This window comes from Pinus tabuliformis, chromosome 7, assembly GCF_031772625.1.
Source record: "Pinus tabuliformis cultivar Carrire ecotype Pingquan chromosome 7, CPIR1, whole genome shotgun sequence".
NCBI lineage: Eukaryota > Viridiplantae > Streptophyta > Pinopsida > Pinales > Pinaceae > Pinus > Pinus tabuliformis.
In genome coordinates this window covers 1,313,225,846-1,313,253,077 of record NC_142293.1, presented here as the reverse complement: position 1 = coordinate 1,313,253,077, position 27,232 = coordinate 1,313,225,846, and the positions used below count along the sequence as shown (strand labels likewise).

The following is a 27,232-nucleotide window of genomic DNA, read 5'->3' as shown; positions in this document are numbered from 1 at the left end:
ACTTCTTTGTCGGCTTCAATCAAATGATTTGAGTTGATTGAATATTTAATTTTCTGTCTGGCAAAGATTTTTACCCTTTTTGTTGCCTCTGCTTAAATTTAATCAAGTTGATTGAATTATTAATTTGTTTTCCAGCATTGCTTCCTCCCAGCCTGGCAAAATCTTCATACCCTTTTTTGCCCTTGATCAGTTGGCATAAGTTGTTTGAATAGTTAATTCATTTTCCATCATTGTTTTTCCTTCCTAGCAAAATATTTACATACCTTTGCTGCCTTCAATCATATGGATCGAGTTGTTTGGATAACTAATTAATTTCCAAGCCTTAGTTATTCTATGGCTCGTGGAATCTTTACACCCTTTTGTTGCTTCCATTCAAACAAATCAATTTTACTGGATTATCAATTCATTTCTCAGCATAGTTTTCCCCCTGATTGGCAAAATCCCCATCTCCCTTCCTTGGCTTCATTTGAATGGTTCAAGTTGATTAAATAATTCATTGATTTCTCAGCATTGTTTTTCCGTACCAAAAGCTTTACACCCTCCCGTTCACCTAAATCAAACAGTTCAAGTTGCTTAAATAATCAATTTATTTGTCACCATCTGCCTATATGTAATAGTGCAACATGTCGTATGAATCACATGGGTTTTGAGTTGATTGAATATTTAATTTTTTGTCTGGCAAATATTTTTACCCTTTTGTTGCCTCTGCTCAAATTTAATCAAGTTGATTGAATTATTAATTTGTTTTCCAGCATTGCTTCCTCCCAGCCTGGCAAAATCTTCATACCCTTTTTTGCCCTTGATCAGTTGGCATAAGTTGTTTGAATAGTTAATTAATTTTCCATCATTGTTTTTCCTTCCTAGCAAAATATTTACATACTTTTGTTGCCTCCAATCAAGATTCAAATGGATCAAGTTGTTTGGATAACTAATTAATTTCCAAGCCTTAGTTATTCTATGGCTCGTGGAATCTTTACACCTTTTTGTTGCTTCCATTCAAACAAATCAATTTTACTGGATTATCAATTCATTTCTCAGCATAGTTTTCCCCCCGATTGGCAAAATACCCACCTCCCTTCCTTGGTTTCATTCGAATGGTTCAAGTTGATTAAATAATTCATTGATTTCTCAGCATTGTTTTTCCGTACCAAAAGCTTTACACCCTCTCGTTCACCTAAATCAAACAGGTCAAGTTGCTTAAATAATCAATTCATTTGTCACCATCTGCCTATATGTAATAGTGCAACATGTCGTATGAATCACATGGGTTTTATCCCGACTGGAATTCCTGGCCTGCTCTCACAGGTATTTTCTGCAGCTGCCAATTTTCAAACATCCAATCTTCAACAAATCAGTTTTTAAATGTTATTCCAATCTGACAGGTGTAGCTGTGTGAGCAGCAGGTCGTATTAGTCTTCGACTCATCATGTTAAAGCCTTTGCTGCATTGTACATGGATACTACCTTGGCTTCACTGGTTACCAAATCACTATGTAATCTAAGCTTCCATGTTATACTGAAAAGATCTAGGAACTGATTTTCTAAATTTTAGTTTATAGACGAGAAGTTCATCTTCAAAAAGGGTATTGGCTATTGGGATTATTTTTCTAGAAATATTTTTATATTGTTAAGTTAAATTCCTCAAAAAAATAGCCATAAGCTAATTTTTTGAGGTCAAGTTATCCTCGGATTGCCTACAGGACGTATGTCTGTGCAGCTGCTCACTTTAGTCTTTGTGTGTGTAATGTGATGTGCATGGAATTCACTTTAGCTTCACAGGTTATTATTAATTAACTAAGTCACCTGACACGGGGATTCGGGACACGTAGGATTCGGGATTCGTGGTGTCGGATTCGGGACACGCTGACCCCCGGAACAGGACACGTTAGGACATGTTATATATTATTTTATTAAAAATATATATATATATATATATATATATATATTTAAATATATATATATATATATATATATATATATTAAAAATTAGATATTAGCATATTTCTTACACAAATTTTAATTAATGATACAAATTTATTGATTTCAAACATAGATCTTCATCTATAGCTATTAGCATGCATAGTACATACAAAATTCAAATAAATGTCAGTGGTACTGGTCACATAAATGATAAATCTATTAAAAATTTAAATCATGATTCATAATTCATAACTGAAAGACAACTTACAACTACAAGATAGTAAGATAACACACTGACAACTGTAGTTTTCTCATTAAGTCATCAAATCAAAATCTGTTACATAGGTAGTGTTGGTGCAATGCCAATGGCAAATAGAAATAGAAAATATAAAACAACTATAGGTATACAAGCCTCAAGGCATCAATCAGCATCAGAATCAGCATCACTGTCCCCATCATCATGGTCCCCACTGCTCTCCTCTGCATCCTCCTCCTCCCCTGTATCCATAGTCGCCTCTGCATCTGCTGGTATGGAGGTTGACCCCTCTAAGTCATCAAAACTAATAGGGTCTAGCACTGGATCACCGAGATCCATGTTGGCCAATGCCAACTCAACAGTGGTGTCCAGACCCATATCATCAGGAAAGACATCCCACATCTTTGTCTTTCCCCCCAACCACTCTTCCCTCTGCCTGTAAATAAGACGAAGGTTGGTGTGCACATACACCATTGTCTCTGCCCTGGACTGCTCAAGCCTGCTCTTCTTCACAGTATGCAAATTCCCATATGTGCTCCAATTCCTCTCGCAACAAAAGGATGAAGTCACCTGAGAGAGGAGCCTCATGGCTAACTGCTGAAGAGGAGGGCTTGTTGCCCCATGATTTGCCCACCAAGAGTAGGGCTTCTTAAGCCCCCTGTCTCTAATCACATCATAACCTCCAAATCGACCAGTGCCAGTGGAAAACTCTGCAAAGGCATCCTCCACCTCAGCAAGCAATGCACTATCCTGATAAATCCGCCTCAATGCCTCTTTCCTCCCCTGTGAGATTTCACCATCCATGTGAGGAGGGAATCTGCGGGAAGGTCCACCATTCAGCCACTCATGGCTGTAGTATTTGGGGTTCAATGAGTGAGCCAAACAATGTAAAGGTGTACAATTCTTGTCCCATCTGCGGACAAGAATATCATGTATGGTATCGCAGAAGGCCTCTGGTGATGTCTCATACTGGGGGCACTCACTCTGTAGAATAATGCTCCTCACAGACTCAATCATGGAACCCCATCCCTCATAAACCTCTCCTAGGATGGGTTTGTCTGTATCTGCAACTCGAAGCAAAGAGATGATAGGGTCCATGATCCGAATAATTAGATCTACCCTCTCCCACCAAGCATCATCTAGTACCGTGTCCTTCACTCTTTTAGAGGCTGCCTGATCTGTCTTTCTCCAAAAAGACCAAAACTCAAAAATAACCATGGACCCAAGAGCAGTCTTGACCTCCCTTAACCTCTTCAACATCATGAATGAAGATGCAAACCGTGTATCAACAATCTTCAACAATGATAGATTGCTGTACTCCTTGTAGATAGTGAGGGCATTTGTATGATTTTGCACAAAGTTACGGATATGTCTTGCATCCTCAATAATGATTCCAATCCAAAGCACATCAGAAGCAATGGATTTCAGTGCTAAGTTCAATGAATGGACAATGCAAGGTGTCCAAAACACTTGTGGATATTTAGCTTCCACAATCATGCCAGCCGCCTTGCAAACAGGTGCATTATCTGTAATGATTTGCACACAAGAATCAACACCTACCTCTTCAACAACTCTAATAAATAACTCACCCATAAATTCTGCATCCTTGTATTTGCCAAGTGTATCCACTGCTTTCAGGAAAACTGGACCATTCAAGGAAGACACCATGAAGTTGATGATTGGGTGTCGTGCTGGATCTGTCCATCCATCAGAAACAATGCTAACCCCAGATGTTGGCCATGATGCCATAATAGGCTCGAACATTTTTTGCACCTCTTTTTTTGCCTTCGTCAACAATGTGGTTCTCAGCTTCTCTGACCCAGGAGGCACATACCCTGCTGGAGCCCCTTGAGTTAGAGCTCGGCACATCTCAACAAATAAAGGTGAACGTGCAACATTAAATGATATGAAGTTTTGATAGAAGAAGAAGGCAATAGTGAGATCAAGCCCTTCCTGTCTCTCTTTTTGGAAAATCCTGTCCATTGGACCAAGTGATCTTCTTTTTAATGCTTGTCCCCCAGTAGAAGTAGAACTCTCAAATGGAAATTTGGTGGTGGCTTTCCTCAAAAATGGAAGGGGGTCTTCATTCTTGCCCTTGGGTGCTTTTGATTTTGAAGCCAGTGCCACATGTTCCATACCAACATTGGCCTCCTTTTCCAATTCTTTTCTCTGTTGTGAAGTAATAACTTTACAAGATCCAATCCCACAACCAGGTATAGCCAACAAATGTGATTTCACACGGTAATATGTGCTTTTGAAAGAAATGTTACAGAAGTTGCATTTCCATTGCACATTGCCTCCTCCCTTTCCCTTGTTGTTTGGCCCATCCTCTCTTGTGACATATTTCCACAATGGATATTTATCATTGTCTTTAAGTCCTCTTCCCTCAACATTACTTGCAGCAGACTCTGATGATATTGGGGGAGGAAGGGCATCTCTACCCATGACATTCTTGCCCTTCCTTGCTGCCTTTGATTGAGCCATGTTACCTCAACCTGTAAAAAAAATGAACAAACTGCTGTAAAAATTTAAATGAACAAACTGCTGTAAAAATGAACAAATTGAATTGTAATTTGTTACCATTACCAATTTATTGCATAGATGATGTGCAACTGAGGAAAGAGCACCTACAGGCTACAGCAGTGTGTTTAATATTTATAACTTTATAAGTTATTTTAATAGATTTTATAATTTTCAAGCAGGTGAACTTATGGCTTGTACAAACATCTGTCATTCAATAAAATTGCAATTTTGCTTCTCAAGTAAACTCAGAGATGACCATGGCACTAATATATATATTAATATCACTTATTAATTACACTGACACACAAACATGTATATATACCGAGACCTGTTGTAACTTGTGATATTCATATCACTGATATTAATATACATTTTAATTTTTAAATTATTAATATAGCAAGGAGCCGGAGGTAGATCGATATACTGTGAGATAAGCTCTATATACAGACAATGCTGAAGCGGCAAGCCTGAGATTGATATCACGGAAATTGTGACTATGTCAACAATCAATTTAACCCAGAATTCATATTAAATTTTAATAGTAAATACAGGTAACAGAAGTGGCATTCTGTGGCATTCAGTGTCAAGTCTGCATGTGCCCTTGTTCAAAAAGGAAATTCGAATCTGTATCCACATTTGTCATCGACTCATCTATATAGAAGCATGACAAAACGTGCTAACTTGATGCTCATTCACGGCTTTCATGGTGGCGATTGAAGGTTGTAACCGGAGGTTTTATTCTTTTTATATTAGAAACTTATGCTATCTTCTCATCATACAAAATCTGTTCTGCACAACCACGTGATTTTGAATAAACAGTTAAATGAAAATCTGATTCATGGTATCTCGGATAGAAGCTCGTAACCTATGATGATCCTATTTTTATGAAGGCCGAAGTTTTGAGTTCGGAAGACTATCAGGTTTGTCATTCTTAGCCTCTCTTAGGGCACAAATTTTGTGGCTTGAATCTATTGTTTTCAAATCCGAATGGTGATTATCTCGATCCAAGCCTGTGGCATTTTAACGATGCCTGTGCCTAGATACAAAGATACAAAGATGAACCGTGAACCACATTTATGATTTATGTTAAAATGCCTGATAGCCTGATACAAAGATTTAAGAAATGCGTTACGCCGTTATCTGAGATTTCAATCTGGTGGACCATGCACTACTTACCTGAAGTTTAAACTGGACGTTGGGTGGACTGTGGACGTTGGGCGGTCCGCTCCTCGCTGCAACAAAGCAATCCTTTGCCAACTACCTTGCAGAATGACTGAATGAGCTGAGAGAGACACGCCCCCTTTTAACCTAGCAGCAACTCCGAACCCTCGAAACGAATCGCAAACCAGGACTCGTCATAAAATTCGAGACACGATTTGGAAATTCGGGCACGTTACTGGACACGACATGTCACAAGAGGACACGACGTGCCCTGCAATCTTGACACGAGTCCGCACAGAATCGTGTCCGATTCGCGATTCGTCAAGGGTTTTGGACGAATCCGGTTTCTTAGTTAATTAACTGTTGTCTAAGCTTCCAAGTTACAAACAAAAGATGAAGTATTGAAATTACTTTTTAAAAAGGGATTATTTTTATAAAAGCTATATGAAATCAGTTTTCGTAGACAAGCTAAATTTCTTTGCTAATGTTAGGAGATATGTGCATGTGCATGCGTGCACACACACATATGTACATACATACATTACACACACACACACACACACACATACACATATATGTACAATGTACATACATATGTTACACACACACACACATATATGTACATACATACATACTTGTGTATGTGTGTCTGTTGAATGTATGCATGTATGTACGTATATGTATATATGTGTGTGTGTGTGTACACACGCACGCGCACACACACATATATGTATGTATGTATATGTACTATGTTGCACGGGGACCCATCCCCACCAAAAAATCCCTCGTACTTGACGTTCCCACACACTGGGGACTTTTACAAGGGTTGGGAACGTCCCCAGTTCTGGGGACTTCAATGGGGACTTTGGGACTTCCAAGCCATTCCCAATCCGTCCCGGGCAGATTTTGGGGACTTTTCGGGTACCGTTCCACCGTCCCCAAGGAAAAAAATGCTATGTCTGACCGAGATACTTAATCATGTGACTCATATGTATGTATGTATATGTGTGTGTGTGTGTACATACATACATTCAACACTCACATACATGCACATACACGTGTATGTATGTATGTATGTACATATATTTGTGTGTGCGTGTATACACACACACGCACATATATATATCTATATCTATATATATGTGTATGTATGTATATGTGTGTGTGTGCGTATTTATTATTTTGCAGATGGATTTTTAGGTGATTTTAAGCTGATCTATTTTCCATATACTAAACAAGAAATGTTTTTAATGTCTTGTGTATTTGCTCACAGGAGAGACAACGTGTGATTTATGACGAACAGAAAAAGCTAGCCCAACAACAAGCACAAACAAAGGCACAAATGGCCCGTTATGAGGATGAGTTGTCCAGGAAGAGAATGCAAGTAATTATTCTTCTAACATACTTTTTATAGTTGAGTTGTTTACAAGGTTCAATAATTTTAATCACTTTCACATACTTCGTAAGTTATGAGTTTTTTTAAAATATTAAAGAATTTTATGTTTTGTTTTCAGGCTGAACATGAAGCCCAAAGAATGCGAAATCAAGAATTAGTAAAGATGCAAGAGGATTCCTCTATACGCCAAGAACAAGCCAGACGTGCTACAGAAGAGCAAATACAAGCTCAGCGTCGTCAAACAGAGAAACAACGTGCAGAAATTGAGCGGGAAACAATCAGGGTAAAGGCTATGGCTGAAGCAGAAGGAAGAGCTCATGAAGCAAAACTAGCTGAAGATGTAAACAAAAGGATGCTAGTAGAAAAAGTAAATGCTGAACGAGAAAAATGGGTTGCAGCAATTAACACAACTTTTGACCACATAGGAGGTACTGTAATTTCGATTACTATGTGGTTTGTGAACATGCAATTTGCCATTCATCAAATGGTTTTGTTTGCTTCAAGCATAAGGTAGCCTTACAGGTTTTTGTATACTTTGATAGTAAAGGATTTTCACTCCATTCAGCTGTTCAAAGCAATCTTTATCTACGCAGGCCCTTTTTTTTCTGGCTTCAAATTTAGAAATGGAACAACAAACAGAAAACACCATGCTAGTGACCATGGAGTTGCATAATGTGAAATACTTTAGACATATTAGCATTGTGATGCCTCATTATTTGTGAATGGGAAGAACTGTTTTTTTGCAAGTGATGGTTTGTTCTTAGGAAGAATAGCAAGAGTCTGCTTTTGTGGATGCAGCCACCCAGGAAGTGTAATCTTCTTAGGATTGGTTAAATTTACATTTGGTTAACCTGCTAAGAGCCTAAGACAGTATTATCTGTTTCACCAAAGTTGTCCAATACTTGCACCTAGGCCCAATATATTACAGAATGAGCTAGATCACTAAACGATGAAGGCCTAGATAGGATTGAGCCACATAATTGAACTCACAGAAATATACTCACAATAATACAATATGATATTATCAATGAATAATGGGTGCATCTAATAGACTAATACGATGGAGTTCATGTCATTATATATGATTGCCCACTGAACAAGCATTTTCCACTTATTCATGTGAGATAGACCACTCTATACAAAAAGTGAACAAAGGCATAAACTATAACCTAAGGACATAAAATGGCTTTATTAAAAATTCAAGTCGAATATCTTAACACAATAAACCTATTGGGAGTGGGGGTACCTCTTGTAGATTGGAACCTTGATGGAAGGTCTAACAAGACACTATCCTCACCATCTAACTATCTCTCAGTTGGAGGGGAGTGTTGATGTATTAGGTAGCATTGGGAGTATTCTCATGTGTGGGGCAAGTGGGCTAAGTAATGGGGCTTTGCACCTACAGACCCATGGTATTACCCACGGTATTCTAATGACTCATCGTATTACCCATGGTATTTTGATGACCCATGGTATTACACCCTTTGGAGAAGTATAAGTACAAGGGTGGTTGATTCATTCTTGTCATATTGTGGCTTGGCAAGAGAGCCAAGAGAGCCTATGAAGGGCCGAGTGAGCCAATAGGGGGTAGAGGATTAGGAGCAAGAGGCTCCTAAAGTTGAGTAATGACCATCAGCACCAGCGATAGGGACACAACTTGTAGATTGAGAGGAGCAAGATGTTGCATCAAGCTTTACTAGAAGGCCAAGTAGGCCTTAAACCTTGGAGGGCTGAGAGAGCTTGTTGTGGTTGGCAAGGGAGCATCTTGTGGAGGAGAAGGCCGAGTAGGCCTCATACCCCTTGAGGGCCAAGAGGGCTTGTGGAACGTGGTTTGACAAGAGGGCCAAGTAGCTCCAAGATTGTTGATAGGGGGGAGCAAGGTTGAGAGGGTTGAGCAGGGCTGAGTAGATCACAGAGATGTGCAGGGGCACAAGACATTGAGAGAGAGATTCTCTCAAGGAAGCAAGAGATCTACATGAGTAATATTGTAGGCTTGTTGTGAGTGAGATACTCAATTATGCTGGGCCGAGGAAGGAGTACAGGGCAACAAAGGAGATCTAGATCAGCCAGATGGAGGACAGATCTAGGGCTTGATTTGCTGGATATGATCCAAGCTAATTGTTGTATATGTAATTTTCTCAGGGGCCATTATCTTAGTAAGGGAGCCCAAGTAGGTACTGAGAAGAATTTAATGAAGAATCATTTGCTCCCCGTGTTTTTTGCAACATGGACTAACCGCCTCTCGTGGATCCTAACTTTGGCGATTGTAGCAAAGACTAATGTCTGCGGGTTTTGGTCTAACGACAATCGTGATTCCAATAAGTGGTATTGGAGAGATAGGTCTCGAGTTCGAAACTCACCCGACTTGCGCTGGGGGGAGATTATTGGACATTGGGTTGAGCGCTCCCCCTATGTTTCGCGACATGGACTAACTGCCTCTCGTGGATCCTAACTTTGCCGATTGTAGCGGAGACTAATACCTGTAGGTTTTGGTCTAACTGCACTTGTGATTCCAACACCATGTTGTTTGCATGACCTTTCCACAGTTGTGATCAAATCACGTCATGCACTTGATTCACAAATTGGGCTCTAGTATGGATCCCAACAACTACAAGACTAGCTTGGGAAGGCCACATATTCTCTAAACTTTATGCTACGTCCCTTCGCATGATGTTTTCAGGGGAGCTTGAGAAGAGGCAACTTAAAGCTAGAGAATAGGTTGGATTCCAACATAAGTACCCGACCATTGACCACATCCTTACACTTCAATCCATTATTGAGGAGGCACACATTGTTCTTTGAAAGTCTATTGCTGTTTTGTGGACTTTCAGAAAGCTTTTGACTCTGTCCTTCATGAGGCATTTTCCAGAGACATAGTGATATTGGTAATATCAAACTCTTTGTTGACAACAATCATGCGCCTTTACGAGTTTGTTTTAAGTCGTCTTCCCACAACTCATGGACTATCATATTTTATATGGAGTACCATTGGTGTTAAAGATGGTCGTTCCTTGTGCCCCACATTGTTTGGGGATCTACATTGATGAGCGAGAGTCCTTTTTGCACAAACACATCCAAGAGGGAGGTGGCTGCCTACTCCACCATGTCTTGATACCTATCCTTCTTTTCGTCGATGATGTGGTCCTTCTAGCCTCATCCCTCGTGGGGTTGTAAAGACAACTAGATGCCCTTGTCCTCTTTTGTGACCTTCGACAACTGATAGTGAACCTGTGTAAAACAAAGGTTGTGATCTTTAACAGATCGAAGAAAACACTCTTTGATCACCACTTCTTTATCAAATGAGAGGAGAGAGAGATCACTTGTACTGACACCTACTTGGGGGTACTCTTCACAGGCCCTCATTTTAGCCTAAGCCATGCATTATAGCCCCGAGTCAACAAAGGATATGGTTCCCTTACTCTTCTTGAAAGACAATGTTTCTAGAACCACTTTCGGTAAATATCATCCAAGATGTCATTCTTCAATACTCTTGTTCGACCCACTTCCCTATATGGTTTTGAGGTGTGGGGCTCTAGTTATTAGAGTCAAATAGGTCTTCCACAAAGAGAGTATAGATCACTCTTCTTTGTAGCATTATCAGGTGCAAGCAGTCAGTCCCCAAGCCCATCATTCTTGTAGAGTTCAGAGCTTATCCCTTTTAGCTCGAGACAATGTTTGGTCTCATTACTCTCTTGCATCAGATTCAAATCTTGGTTGATACTACAAATGGATGGGACTGGTACCTGTGCTTGGCCTACTGCTCATCGAAGTCCATCGCATCCATTAGTTCTCTGGCTTGTTCCTAATGCTAGTATGTTGGTGTTTAATATCTTCCAACATCCATTAGCATTATGACTGATCTTCTCCCCCCTTTCAAATATTCCTTGGACGCACCTAGTCACCTTCTACCTACATGACAGGTGCTGATCTTGATCATTAGAGAGGACATCTACAAGCAATTTATGAGGGCCATTTGGATCAACTCCCAAGGTGGACTATGCCTAGAGATGGCATTCTACATTGATTACCTCATGGTTATTTGATATGGACTTATTATTCGACCTCCTTATGCATCTTGCTACTGGATGCATGCTCTTCGGTTACCGTTGGGACAATTTCTCATAAATTACGGATTAAGAGTGACCACCAGATTAGCTCAGACAAAGTATGCTAGTTGTGCCATCTCCAAGAGGTAGAGATTGAGGAGCACTTCATCTTTTGTTGTCTAGTTTATTATGGGATTCGACGATAGTTCTAGTGTTTTTTCTGCAAGTTACAAACATTTGGTTAATTCTTAAGAATCAAGATACTCTAACTAGAGATGCTTGGCCTTACATATGTAGGAAGCTCTTCATTTTTGTGCTTCCATCCTTTAGCCACTTCCACCCTAGAGATCAACTTATACTCAACAAATTACCTCCATTTTTACGATGCTCTTGATTTAGGGCACAAAATGGTAGGTGGAGACAAATGATTCTAGACCAGTGAGGACACGAGGCTCCATTCCTGTCTTAGTTGTTGAAATGTGGGTAGCTTGAAAGGTATTTCTGAGTGAAGGAAACCCACAAAAAGGGAGCTTGTGGGCAAAGTACCCAAAGTTGGGGTTTTGGACGCAAAGGAGTGGGCTTGAAACCCAAGAAAAGGAATTTAATTAATTGTGAGTCATGTAGGCTCAGGTTGGCCAACAAGGCTAAGGGACATGACCCTTAGGGTTTCACACCCTGTGAACAAGTATATAGAGAAGCCAAGGGGAAGGCTAGAAGACACAAGTGGAAGGACTCATTTGTGAGTAAGAAATCTACCCTAGAGAAGCCACAACTTTGCAAGAGAAGGCCAAATTAGGAGTTCTAGTCAAGGAGTCTTTCTATTGTGAAGGCCGAGTTTAGTAAATCTGTTTTAAAGGAGCCGAGGTAAAATTCTATCCAGCAAGAAGTGTGTCAGAGACCTAGACGCAGGGCTGCAAAACCGCACGTTGAACAGGAGCCCAAAACAACTAGTTAGACAGGGCCGATGAGTGTTGTGGGGGGATGCTAGCCTAGAACAATTGATCGAGGTTTGAGCAGGGTTGAACAAAATTTAAAGGAAGGCTGTTGAGTTGTATTAGGGCTGAATCAAGGCTAGTAGAGGTCGATAAAGTAGGTTGAGGGCAGATCTGTGTTGGACAGTGGCTGAACAAGGTTGTTGTAGGAGGCCATGTGCAAGAGGAAGCAAATTAGGGCTGTTGTAACTCGAAGGCTTGGTTAGGGTATGATGAGTCCTACAGAAGCAATCAACAAGAAGTCTATTAGATGAACAAGTGAGATAAAGGAGTTGGCAGAAGGCTGGATGGTAGTCATAGGCCTAAAGGGGCTGGCCAAGACTAGAGGATAGTTGAGTAGTGGTCAAAGGAGCAGATCGTGTGGACAAGAAGACTATAGCAGGCAAAGGGAAAGGTGCTACAACAAGGTACATCAACTATACTGGAGTTTGAAGGATAAAGAAACCAACCTAGGTAAGTATCTTGCTGGTTGTATTTGGTATGCAAAGGACAACCATTTGTATTTGTATTTGTATTTGAGTAGACGAGGACTTGATGGACTAGGCCTTAGCCCTAGGGTTTCAGTCAAAGGACAGACAACGTACTATAGCTTTGTATCAAGGTTTGTAAAGTGCTATGGTCCATGGTATGAGAGCCCTATGGTTTTCTTATTAATGGATAAATAAATAACGTGATTTGGGCCAAAATATTGTGTGCTATTGTTGATCTGTTTGTTGTTATATTTCGCTATGCAAAGTGTTCATAGTTGAGCATCTCTAGTGTGTTTATGTGCTTGGTTAAGTCATAGACTAGACCTAGGATGTAAGGAAATTTCAATATGGTATTAGAGCTACTTTGATGTGTAGCTAGATCAGAGTGTGCGCGGGTGTCAGCTCTAGGAGGGAGCTATGAGACATGGAGCAAAAGGTTCAGCAAAGAACATGGATATGTGGTCTTGGCTGGTTTGGTGACGAGGCTGGTTGGGAGTTCTGGTGGATTACAATATGTTGTGTCGCAGGTAGCTGATGATGTACTTCCGTTGACTTGTCAAAGTATGTTAAGACCATTGTTGCGAACATCTCGATAACATCCCGATTTTATCTTGAAATCACAATTTTTTGGCCTAGCTGATGTTTGTTGATTTTTACCGATATTTTGATGGTATCTTGATTTTGCCAATGTTGCTAATTTTACCTCTATTTTCCCAATTTTTACGATTTTTTGGTTTTCTAGACCCTTGCTGATTTTATCTCTATGTTGATGTTTGCAACATTGGTTGAGACAACTCAGGTACCTTGGCAAGGATTGCTTTGGCATGGACGAGGTAGCTCTGTGTGGATGGTAGGTTGATCGCGAGATAATATCTTCACTAGGTTGTAGAGTTGCACATCTAGCAGTGGAGCCATGTGCACATGAGGTATTTGACCCAGGGCGATGAGGATACTTTCCGAGTTGAGTTGTAGTGGTCTAGAGTGGACTAGACCTAGTGTTCAATAGCAACTCGAGATTGATCTTGAAAGGACACAAGTTCAGTTGTAGCTTTTTCCGGGAAGGAAAGTAGAGTGAGCCAAGAAGAGGTTGTGTAGGCTCAGAGGGAGTCTAACTTCAGAGGGAGACTACGAAGGAAAGTTAGCTGGCCAGTGGAAGTCTAACCTTTAGATTCAAGTGAGAGAGTGGGGTTTTCAAAGCATGCACGAATAGTCACAAACCATGCAAGGACAGTCATGGTGGTGCAAGGAAAATCGTAGACCATGCGAGGACAGTTATGGATCACGCAAGGAAAAGTCATGGAACATGTGAGGACAACCATGCACCATGCAAGGTAAGTCTTGATCAAGCACGAAGAAGACATGGCACATGCGAGGACAATCATGGCTCATGCAAGAAAGTCATGAGCATGCAAGGAAATTCATGGAGCTGGAGATTTTTATGATAAGGACATGGAAATACTGTCCTCACTAAGGGGGAATATTGAAATTTGGGCAGCTCGGAAGGTATTTCCAAGTGAAGGAAATCCACAAAAAGGGAGCTTGTGGGCAAAGTACCCAAAGTTAGGGTTTTGGACCCAAAGGAGCGGGCTTGTAACCCAAGAAAAATAATTTAATTAATTGTGAGTCATGTAGGCTTAGGTCGTCTAGCAAGGCCAAGGGACATGACCCTTTGGGTTTGACACCCTTTGAACAAGTATATATAGAAGCCAAAGGAAAGGCTAGAAGACACAAGTGGAAGGACTCATTTGTGAGTAAGAAATCTGCCCTAGAGAAGCCACAACTGTCCAAAAGAAGGCTGAATTAGGAGTTCTGGTTAAGGAGTCTTTCTGTTGTGAAGGCCAAGTTGAGTAAATCTATTCTAAAGGAGTTGAGGTAAAGTTTTGTCTAGCAAAAAGTGTGCTGTAGGCTGAACAGGAGGCCAGAACGACTGGTTAGATAGGGTTGAGGAGCTATTGTGGGGGGCTACTAGCCAAGAACAACTGACTGATGGTTGAGTAGGCCTGGACATAATTTAAAGGAAGGCTGCTGAGTTGTATTAGGGTTGAATCAAAGCAGATTGAGGGCTGATTTGTGTTGGACAATGGCTAAACAGAGGTTGTTGTAGGAGGCCATGTCTACGAGGAAACAGATTAGGGCTGCTGTAGCAGCTCAAAGACCTGGTTAGGGTAGGCCGAGGCCTATAGAAGCAATCAACAAGAATTCGTTAGCTGAGCAAGTGAGCCAAAGGAGCTGGCATATGGTTGGAAGGTATTCATAGGCCTAAATGAGATGGCCAAAGCTAAGGGATAGCTGAGTGGTGGTCAAAAGGAGTAGACCGTGTGGACAAGAAGATTGTAGTAGCCAAAGGAAAAGGTGCTACAACAAGGTACAACAAGTGTACTGGAGTGTGAGGGCTAAAGGAACCAACTGAGGTATGTAAGTATCTTGCTGGTTGTATTTTGTAAGCAAAGGACAACCATTTATATATGTATTTAGGCAGATGAGGACCTGATGGACTAGGCCTCAGCCCTAGGGTTTCAGTCAAAGGACAAACTGTGTACTATAGCTTTGTATCAAGGTTTGTAAAGGGCCATGATTCCTAGTATGAGAATCCTATGGTTTTCTTATTAATGGACAATTAAGGAACATGATTTGGGCCAAAATCTTGTGTACTGTTGTTGATCTATTTGCTGTTATATTCCGCTGTCTCAAGTGTTCATAGTTGAGCATCTCTAGTGTGTTTATGTGCTTGGTTAATTCATAGACCAGACCTAGGATGTGAGGAAATTTCAACATTAGTGAGATCCCAAAGGGACCCATAGACTAGAGGTCATTTCTGCAATCGATTCAGTCGCACGCTGAAACCTTCTAGATCTCAGTAACATGCCCTTCCTTGCAGACAATCACACGATATTTGCTTGAGCTCCTTGCCCTTTTATTATTCAGGAAAGACTTCTATGCTAAGTTTTCTCCATTTGGCCTCGAATATTAGGTGAGGGATCTCTAGTAATTCAGGACCGCCTCTAATTGCTGGTACCATAGGTCAGTGAGCCAATCATCTTGTACATCCTTCTCCTAGACTGCTTCTTTGGTCGTCTAGGGTTTTAGATTATTTTGCTATTACTCCCTGATTTTTGTCTTATATGGGAGCCACTTTAGTGCTCTCACTGTTGAAAAAGCAAGTAAAATGTGGAGAAGGACTATTTTTGAAAGACTGATTATTATTTGTGAATTATTAGGTCTTCTTTTAATTTGTCTTCTTCATCAAATAATTACACTTCAGGAATTCAACTAATAGCAAAGACAAGAAAGTAGAGATCACAGTGCACAATAACAAGAGACAATATTTTATCCGGGGAAAACCCACAAGGGGTAAAAACCCCGCAACCCTTTCCTTAAAGAAATCCTTCAACAAGACATCAAGACGTAGACAATACTGACCAATCAAGATGGCTTCCACAAGTGCTAAGGTCTTTATTCACAATGTCTTCCAACAAGATCACAAGCAAGAGGCTGATCACAGAAACTAGGCTTGGATCTCATTCCTTTTGAGCCTCTGACTTTGGGTAAGATACAGATCTGTGGAGGCATGAAAACTTGGATCAATTACAGTCCTGAAGTGGCTTGGATCTCGAGCTAGAAACAGTCCTAAAGTGACCTTAGATCTCAACTAGAAATAGTCCTAAGTGACCTCAAACCTTGGCTAGAAACAATCCTGAAGTGACCTCGGATCTCACCCTAGTTACAGGCCCGAGGCAACTACAAACTCGGATCAATCAAAGATCTCAGATCTCAGAATAATAGACATGTAATATCCCTGTAGGGCTTGGCCTAGGGATCACCTTTCGGAGACGAGATCTTGAATAAATAGGCTCTTGGACCATTGGAAAATTGCTTGGAGTATCCTTCTAGGTCTTGGCCTAGTACCAGACTCAGATCTTGAATAAGGAGCGGATCTTTAGACCTCTTCAAAGAGTAACAGAACTTGGACTTGATCCACAGGAGCAACAAATCAATACAGACCTCAATGAAAGATAGAAGAGAGACTTCTTCGCTTGATCTAACCCTTGATGACTTGCTTGAATACCTTTGCATAGGGGAACAAATGAGTATTGTATGTGTGATTGAATAACTTGCCAAGGAGGATGAATTGAGTCCTTTATATAGCCTTCATTGGATCCGAATGGGTGCCTTTCTAGGCAAGCCGACTTGACCATCTAGAAGGGCCGATATGATCCGAATGGGTGTGTTTCTAGACAAGCCAACTTGACCATCTAGAAGAGGCGACTTAACACTTGTGGAGCCACTTGAAATTATAAATAAAAATAATAATTTTTCTTCTTTACAAAAATACATTTTTGACCAAATCAAAAGCACGAAGAATGTGCTAGAAACATTAATAATTTTGTTTTTCCCAAGTACAATGATAATAAATAATTCTATGAAGACCGACCATAGCTACAATTTGAACACCCACTATGTACCAACATCATTGTACCTATCAAAGTCCCATTGACCGACTTTTGTGGTCATCGATTGGGCATTAATACATTTATCTTATCTATCTTATCTACTTTTTGCTTGCCAAATAAAAAGCACAATTTTGGTGTTTTTTGCTTAAAACATTCTTAATTAGAATGGCAAAAATAGTTTTGATAATTGCAATATTGCCTAGGAAACATTCCATTTTGTTTGCTTTTAGGTTGAAATTGATTGGAGTGGTATGCAATTGCTGTTGTGCCTAAGTAATAAAATGAAGATAACAATGAAGAAACGGAAAAAAATGAGTGATGAGAAGAATTTCTTCAGTGGTATTCAGTTGCAAAAGTTGCTGTATCTTTGAGAATCCTTTCTACAATTTACCTTTGATATTCAAAGGGAAAGTGAAAAGCTCGCGCCAGAGAAGTGATTTTATCTAGGTCCAAATGAATATGGGTGAATACTGCTTCAATAAGCTTGAAACACAGATTTCCGTTTGAGTCTTGCAGCTTAAGTTTGATTACCATGCCGTTGAATAGTTCAGATATACTGTTGAATGGTTAGTGAGCTTCTTATTCCCGAGTATGAGCTTTGTCCAACTCTTAATTTGAAAGTTTTACATGTTAAACATGAGGTTTTATGGTCCACTGCCAAATTCCTAATATATGCTTGCTGCGACCCTGAGGCTCGGATGCTTTTGTCTAATGCTGCAATCATAATTTTTTGTTCATCAATAAATTGTTGGATTTGAAAATAAGGTTTGAGAGTTCGTTTTCTTGCACATCCGATCTGTTAGCTGTCACAGGTTTGTTGACATGAAACAATACCAATTTCTTGTCTAGTTTATATGTGGGTTGAAATACTAGATAAGCAAAAAATTGAGCTTAAAACTATCATATGTTGAAATATGACCATCATTTCTTTAATCATATTTTGATCCTTTACTTGACAAGCAAACAAAATTCTAATTTTTGTTTGTCAAGACTCAAGAGTCAAAACTCTTTGATGCTATTTTTTTCTCTCCCAATGCTTGAACCAAAAGTTGTACACTACTACCATTGGAGGTTTGTCTGTTGGTACTTCCTTAATGAATTCACCATCATAATGATGCTTTCCAATAGCTTCACCACTGGAATATTGTTTGTTGAGTCTTGGGGCTATTTGAATAGATCTTTTCAGTCAAACTTTAGGTCCAAAGGGGTACGCTTGCCATGACGCTCTCATGACAGTATGCCTTCTCTCAATAAATGAAACCAACTTTAGAACCTTTCAGGGATTTTTACTAATAAAACGTTTATTGGCGATGATTATACTTAGTCCCTGCTTCTTAGTGGACTTGCTCCAAATATGCGTTTTATAGTTTTTTCACATAAAAGCTTTGACCTGCTTGCCATTGCACTCCAAGTCCCCATTCTTCCCATTGGTTGCAAGTTAGGAGAGTTTCTGCTAGTTTTTTCTAGGAATGTCCCAGGATCACCTGACCAGGCCCTCTCAGTGCAGGACACTCCCTGGAGGACATTATCATTTAGTGCATTGGTGCCTTCTCAATGATTGATGCAGCTGCAGATACTACTTCTGTTCACAATACTCTTACATCTCTACCTAATGATATATAGTGGCACTTCCACAATATGCTGTAACTATTTGTACTCGAGTCCCATTGACCTACTCCTTTGGTCATTCGTAGATGTTAATACAATAATCTTATCTTTTCTGATTGTTTATAGGCAAGATGTGAGGCTACATTTATGTGAATTAAAAAAATATTTGGTGCCTATTTATGCTGCTAGCACTGCTTGTCAATTCTTTGACAGTCATGTAACTGGGCTGAAGTAATCATCTTTCCTACCTCACTTTTGAAACGAAGTGGGCATGGTTGCTCCATGCAAATTTTACTTACTAGTTTCTTATTTGCAACAATTTTGTCCGATGTCAACTGTCTCTTCATTCTCCTTTCCTTTATCTTGTCTTTAGCTTCTTCCCAAGTCCCAGTCCTGTGGTTCGGCAATAATTTGTGAAGAGTCTTAAACTTATTTTAGATTAAATAACAAGACTCTTGAAAGTGAACCCTCATCAGAAGAAATTACTCACAGCACGAGAAAGTGCAGGCTAAAGATCATGTAAATACATAACAGTGAAAAAATATCAAACATTTGAAATGTAAAATCTCAGTGGCTTAATCCAAATAAGTTTTTTTCTGCCGAAAATGTGATTTCTCTAATCTAAAGTCAATGACAAATTGAGGGATGGAAGAAAAATTAAAGTGAGTCTCTAAAGGAGCGTTGATAACATTTGTGCACTATCCTCTGATACAAAATAGAATAATAAGACTGCTAAGTACTTGTGAAAACTATCAATTACAATATGTCAAATATAGAAAAGGATAAAGCACATATGATTGTCTTTATTTGTGGTCATAGTAGGGTTTGTTGCAATAAGAAAACTGCCAAATTGGCAAATGTATTGATTATGAATATTTTTTCTCTGTCTTTGATGAAAAACATTGAGCAGATAAGACAAGTTCTTCCCACCTCATAGGGTGGAAAGTGAAGTAGCTTGATCTTTTTCTATTTTTTCCAAGTTGATTCCTATGTTTCTGTTAAATTACTTCTACTATTTTGTGTAGGGGGCTTGAGGGCATTATTGACAGATCAGAATAAGTTGGTTGTAGCTGTTGGTGGAGCAACAGCCCTGGCAGCAGGCATTTACACAACAAGGTTTAACTCATTTCTCATAGATTTAATGTGCATGTGGTATTAATAAGCAGCTTCGCAGATGGTAATTGCTATCCTTGATTTAAAGTGAATCAATTGATGTTTCTAAGTAGTATTCTGTGATTTTAAGTGTATGGGATCCAAATCTGATGTTATATTAGTTCAATTTGTAATCTCCATACTGGCTGAACCTGCAATGTTCAGAACACTTGATGTTGTGAAAACTAAATATCCAGCTTCTGTTTCTCTGTATTGTAGACAAGAAAACATGTATAACAGGAATTCCTTGACAGTGGTGTCAGGCACATAAAACATGCTACCTGATCTGCAATGTTCAAAACACTTGATGTTGTGAAAACTAAATATCCAGCTTCTGTTTCTCTGTATTGTAGACAAGAAAGCATGTATAACAGGAATGCCTTGACAGTGGTGTCAGGCACATAAAACATGCTACCTGTTCTGCAATGTTTTTATGATTTTGTGGTATTATTTATTATGTTCTGAGATTCTTGTGCCTTGATTATTTAGTATGCCTATTAAGTTACACTTTCTGTTTGGCATTGATTTTGAAGGGCATATGCTAGAATCTATCGTATTCACATTCCAGATATGCCCAGTGTGCTGAGGTTATTAAATATTTGAGATATTTGTTGACAAATGTAGCTTGAGTAAACATTTAAATTTTGAACTCACATAGTTCACTTGTAGGGGTACACGGAAAGAAAGTTTGGGAAAACAATGGAGGAATTCAATAAAAAAATGAATTAAGAGGTTGTTGAATTACCTAAAGGAAAATATTACTAACAGGCGGGTCTACAAAATAAAGTATAAAGGAGATGGATCTACTGATGAACGTAAGGCATGGTTATAGGCTTTGCATAATAAGTTTTTGACTTCAAAGAAAATTTAACACTTGTAGCTAAGATGAATACAATTAGATTGATGTTAGTCATGGATACTCAGTTCAGGTGTAACATTGATCTGTTGGGTGCCAAGAGCAATGTTATCATAACTGGAACTAGAATTGAACCGGTTGTCCCCAAAGACCAAAAATTTGAAGTTTTCTCATATATATAGCATACAAGGATGAATATAACAAAATAGCACAGAGTTTAGTACATATCTGAAACAAAATACATAAACATACAGGCTAGATGGCCTCTAGAGTCTAAAAAAAATTACGCCACAACAAATAACTACATATCATCAAAATCATCCCTTATGATGGGATTTTAATCGTCAATAGCACCTTCTACCTCATCCTGTGCCCTTGGCCTCTTATCTCCAGCGAAATCAGTACTAGTGTTTTTAACTACTTGTAGATCCTAGTCCATCCACCCTGTTATTGCTCAAGTGAGCACTCTCCAATTTTGATGAAATTGGCTGATCCAAGTGTCAGAACGAGGCAGAAAGCTTAAGATGCCTAATCAGTGGTTTTGGCTTGAGTAAAGGGTACTTTATTAGTAGGGTCATGACAAATGAGTTCAACAATCAACACCACCAACATGAGGGTACATAGAGTGCTTGTTGCTCTTGATTAATGCCAATCCCATAGCCTCATACATGATTGAATCTGGTCCTGAATGGCTGCAATCCTGTCAGTGCTGAAATGCTGAAAATTGTTAAGTTTGCTGAATTCTGAATGGGATATGAAATTGTACATTTTTCATATGGAGACTGATGAGATTGGAACCACTCTCAAACATCTTGTAGCTATTATTGGTATCGTTAAAAATTTAAATAAAAGGATAGAAAAGGAAAGATAAAGGAGAACATTAACTTTTCCTTTAATTTTATTTTATTTTTCAGTTTTTTCATGGGTGGGGCTTGCCTGTATAGTTTCATGTGTGGGGCTGTGCTGGTATGGAAACAGTCAGAACTTGTCAAAACTGGCTGGGACCAGTCAAGCTGGTTTGAAGTTCGGAGAATGGGTTCTGGCTGGAAAACCCCAAACTAGTCTGAGACTCTGAACCAGCAAGTTCCAGTCCTGTTTGGTTGGTTCTGATAAAAGCTTGTTGAAAAGTGCATTCATGAATGATTTTTTGAAAGAGGAAGTGTATATGTAGCAGCCTCAAGACATTGTACAAGAATATGAGCGTTTTGTAACTAATGAAAAAGGGACTGTACAGTCTCAAGCAGTCTCCTATAGCCTGGTAGAATTTCTGATCACTTCACAGCCGATAGTTTTAGATGTTCATCAAATCCGAACTTGCATGTTAAAATCAAAAGGTATAGATGATGGAGGGATTGGAATTTTATTTCTTGACGACCTTGTCATTACAGGAATAATGGATGCATGATTGGGGATTTAAAAGTTGAGCTGTGTGATGCCTTTGAAATGACCTGTGCAAATGAAAAATGGACCATTTGGTCTCAAGTGATCTCCTAGAAGTCTGGTAAAAGTGCTGATCAATTCAGAGCCGATAGTGTTAGAGGCCCATCAAATCCAAAGTTGTATGTCAAAACCCAAGGTATGGATGACATAGTGATTGGAATCTTATAGGTTGATAACCTTGTGACCATAGGAATAATAGATGAATTAATGAGGAATTAAAGTTGAGGTATGTGAAGCCTTCGAAATGAACTGTTTAGGGCTGCTTCATTACTGTTTAGGATTGGAGATATGGCAGAAATGGAATATCTTTATGTCCAGACTAACTACGCATGCAAGATACTGATTGTAAGTCCACTGCGAATCATGCTAAAGCAGATGACAAGATATTATGTCAGGAAGACTAGTTGGATGATGCAACACCATAGAGGCAGCTGGGATAAACTGCAATTAGCGAGGATGCATTCTACACAGGCAAGCTTGTTGGAAGCAAATGCTCTGTAATTGGTTGAGATCTAACTCACCGTGTTCGTCTAGTTTCCATTATCAAGTTTGAAATTGGCCAAATTTCAAGGAATGGTGAACAAAATTGTTCAAGTTCATCCATTAAATTTGGCTGAATAAAACGAATATCATTTCCGTTAGTACTGGACTTAAATTCACCTATATTTTAATTATTTTGAAGAGGAATTTGCTGAAATTTGTTTATTTTTCGGAAACGAAGAATTCCCTGTTCAGCTTTACAGTTTAAGGTTCTCTGCACTAGTTAAAATTCATGATCACAGGGTATGGCTTGCCGGAGCTAGAATGGTAATCAAAACTAATGGTCACAGGGTATGGCTTGCCAGAGCTAGAATGGTAATCAAAAAATGGTCACAGGGTATGGTTTTGCTGGAACTACAATGGTAATCAGAAAGCATGCACAGTGGAATTGGAGAGTCATCTTTGTTGGCCAGCTGCCTTGAATTGCCTATTAGTATTATGGCCTGCAAATTTTCCATTAATGTGCCTATGCCAATATTTTATTATATAGATTATATGGTATGATATAAATAGTGAGTTTAAGTTAAATTATATATAGTATAAAGTTTATATAATATATATAAGGTTAGGTTATAAATAAAAATAAAGTTAGGTTATATAATATATATATTATTAATTACACACACACACACAAATTTAATCAGTGGTTTTTAGTTGGACATTTTTTTTTTCCAAAGTTCATTGTTGTTGAATTTGAACATGAACACAAACTAGGTGACTTAGGTTAAGATTTAGATTTTATAACATTAGGTAAGAGTGGATGAGATTAAATAATAAAGTTTTCTATTGATATTTTATATGAATGAGACAATTCAGTTTCAAAATCCTTGATTGTGTATGTATTTAATGCTTAGAAATCTAATAAAAAAGGCTGTGGGTTTGGCATTGGATTTTTGTTCAAGGTGCAACATCCTGCAGACATGTACACTTTTTGATTTGCTAAGTAAAAGGGAATTTTTTTCCTTGAACATAAAACTTTCTGGACTCTACAATCACTTCTTTTATTGTATCTGAAAGATAGGTAACAAAAAATCTGAGAAAATGAAGGACTACTATACTTGCTGCCACATATTTCAGCATTCAACTCAACCATTTCTTTTGTGATCATAAGATCACCACTTTGGTTTGAATGCATTATAGATCTTAATCTGGTATTTCTGTGCATGATGACAATTTTGACAGGGCATTCTCAGGACGTTTTTCGGTGATTGTGAGGAGATTTCTTATGTGATCTCAGGATGGAATATTTTAATGATACAAAGAGCAATATTCACACATGCCTTTTTTCTGTTTGTTTGCTCATCTTCCCATACCTCAATATATTAAGGGATCTTCTGCAAACAGTTATCGACTGGTGCATCTCTTTGAATCTTGTATGATTGTGCTTTCTTCCCAAAATGCTGCAGTCTTATGATTTCCTCCTTTCCAAGTTGAAAGTTGATCAAAGTTTGTGTCCTCAATATTTTGGGGACATTAAACAAATCTTTGAATCTACCCTTTTCTGTTTTAAATGCCATCATACTGATACAAAAGAAATAGAAACCCATGTCATAGGAGTTTCTGAGAGACCTTGGATGTATACAGTGATATTTGGAGTTCAAGTGAGAACATGTTGATAACAATCACTATCCCTGATCCTAGTTTTGAACCTGTCAAGTATCCTAACAACAGACCAACTCAGAAAAGACTTCATTTAGTAAGATACCTACCTCTGGCAGCCAGTTTATAAATGACTAAGCCATACATGTTGAGTAACCCAAGAAAGAAGCAGCCATGTAGGACATGGTTATTTACAATCATTTTATTTATTTGCCCAGGATTCTAAAATAAAGGTTTGAGATATAAATCAACTCTAGAAACTGAAGTGCAAACTCTTATATCTCTCTAAAAGGTGTATGGTTTTATAATTTAGCAGGTTGTAGTGGAATGCCTATTGGAAATTAATAATATCCCAAGTTCCTCAAAAGGGAAAATGTGATCAACGTTGGCCTTTTGCAGTATCAGATGCAGTTCTTTTTTCATGGCTTAGTAACTAGCTGAATTTAAGGTGGATCTATAGCATGCTGCCAATAGACTATCAGTTAACATATAAGAACAAGGACAATTGCCTGATTCCAACTATGAGCATTCCCGATATTCTATATAATTTACTTATTGCGTTGAAGAATTAAGAGGCCTATGTGATAGAATATGGTATTTTGAGAAAATTAATCACTGAGTTCTGAGGTTGCTAATTGAAGTAAATCTCTGTGATGCACATCATTCTTTCCGTCTTTGTAATATAGTCATTTATATCACATGGTTTTTATATGGGTAGTTTAGCTATGAATTTTATTTAAAAATGACTTGCTATCCTTTTTAGAAGTTGAGGCTAATGAGTATTTTTTTTGCATGTGCAGAGAAGGCGCCAGGGTTGTTTGGGGTTACGTCGATAGAATATTGGGCCAGCCTTCATTGATCCGAGAGTCCTCAAGAGGAAAGTATCCATGGTCGGGTTTAATTTCTCGTAACTTGAGTTCTGTTTCTAGAGCTCGTGAATCAACTGGAGGGAAGGAGACTGCCAAAAATGGCAATGGTTTTGGGGATGTGGTCCTTCATCCTTCATTGCAAAAGAGAATTACACAACTCGCCAATGCAACCGCAAATACTAAATCTCATAAGGCTCCTTTCCGTAACATACTTTTCTATGGACCCCCTGGAACAGGAAAGACCATGGCGGCAAGGGAACTTGCTCGCAAATCGGTATATCATTTTCATCACACATAATGATTGACAAAGTGTTTTTTTTTTGATACTTTTATAATCCCGAAATGTGGGAAAAGGGTTGGTGTGCTTACATGGGGTGTTATTTCATGGTCTTTAAGATTTGGAGGCTCTGTATAGAGTTGAGATTTAGAGTGTGATATTCATATTTCCTTTTCTCTTTCTTGATTATGAGAAGACTGAGGAGGTCCTGCATCGGTATGCAAATATGAAATCTTCACCAGTATGATGTCTAGCTTAGTTGTTCTGTGAAGTATTTTTCAAGTTGTGTATTTGAGCTCTGTAATTCAAGCAGAATATTATCAGATGCACATTGCCAATATTGTGAAGCATCTGTATCCATTTTTAACGTGTGAATTCTTCATTGATCATATATCTTGAATGCTGTTTAAATTAGCGTTAAGAGATTCTGCATACACGGGAGGGGTGATTTTAATGGTTTTTAAGTTTTCTAGACTATGAAGATTTATACTGTGATGATGTGATCATGATATTCCCTTCTATCTTTCTTGATCATGGGAAGCCTAGGGAGGTCCTATAATGGCCTGCCGGAATGAAAACCTTTACATTGCATTGTCTTTGTTGTGCCATGTTGCCTCTTCTTTAAGATGCATATTCTATCTCTTTTTTTCCAAAGGGAAACACCTTGTGAAAAACCCTGTTAGAACTTCCCCATGATCCATGGATAGTAAATGGGGTAAACCATCGGCCTTGATTGCAGAGCCTAACTCCAAGGGGATCAAGAGAGTCAAACCCATGACCTTCCCAACTTTCTGGGAGGAATCTCGTGTCTGGCTCAAGAATGCCTAAGCTAACCCTCGAGGCTTTGCATATTCTGTCTTTGTGATTTAAACAGAATTAAGTTGCTGTACATTGTGAATATTGGGAAACTTCATTATACACGTTCTGTGTGGATTCTTGTATGATAATGTACTTCAAATGCTCTAAAAATTGATATTGAGAGAATGTGATTGAGTATTTTGGGGAGGGATCTCACATCTAGGTCAAGACTCAAGACTACTTGAACTACCCCTTGAGGCTTGGCATATTCTATCTCTGCGATTTAAACAGAATTAATTTGCTGTGCATTGTCCATATTGGGAAGCTTCATTATACAAGTTTTCTGTGTCTATCCTTGTATGATAATGTACTTTGAGTGCTCTTAAAATTGATATTGAGAGAGTTTGATTAAACATTTTCGTGTTTGTGCGAGACTATGATGTGAATGAGCAAAAGTAGTCCCGCTGCTCATTTAAATCTATATAGCTGATTTTGTTGGTCATGTGAATATTACAGGGGTTGGAGTATGCACTGATGACTGGAGGAGATGTAGCTCCATTGGGTTCGCAAGCTGTCACAAAAATTCATCAACTTTTTGACTGGGCTTCAAAATCTAAGAAAGGACTACTACTGTTTATTGATGAAGCAGATGCCTTTCTATGCGAGTATGTCTCATTTGCATATTACAATGCTTCATTTTCTACATTTGCATGTATTCCAATTTTACCATGACAAATTTACTCTATCTAGAAATGTTATGCACATGGGCGTCGATTGAGGGCCTAATACTTGTGTGTTCTTACTTGAATGGGCTTTATATTGACTCTTTTTCTTTTACCTAAATTCAAACCATGTAGTTTTGGAATTACTCATTTTAAT

At 38.8% G+C, this 27,232-nt stretch overlaps 1 protein-coding gene across 1 annotated transcript in view; it reads left to right on the top strand.

The window, feature by feature from the left end:
- LOC149252364 (uncharacterized) overlaps positions 1-27,232 on the top strand; it is a 103,826-nt gene that overhangs the window by 26,292 nt on the left and 50,302 nt on the right. The window contains exons 3-7 of the mRNA XM_089459667.1: positions 7,133-7,243; positions 7,374-7,683; positions 19,848-19,938; positions 25,210-25,552; positions 26,870-27,018. Of these exons, the coding sequence (XP_089315793.1) occupies positions 7,133-7,243; positions 7,374-7,683; positions 19,848-19,938; positions 25,210-25,552; positions 26,870-27,018 (1,004 nt within the window). The remainder of the gene's footprint in view (positions 1-7,132; positions 7,244-7,373; positions 7,684-19,847; positions 19,939-25,209; positions 25,553-26,869; positions 27,019-27,232) is intronic.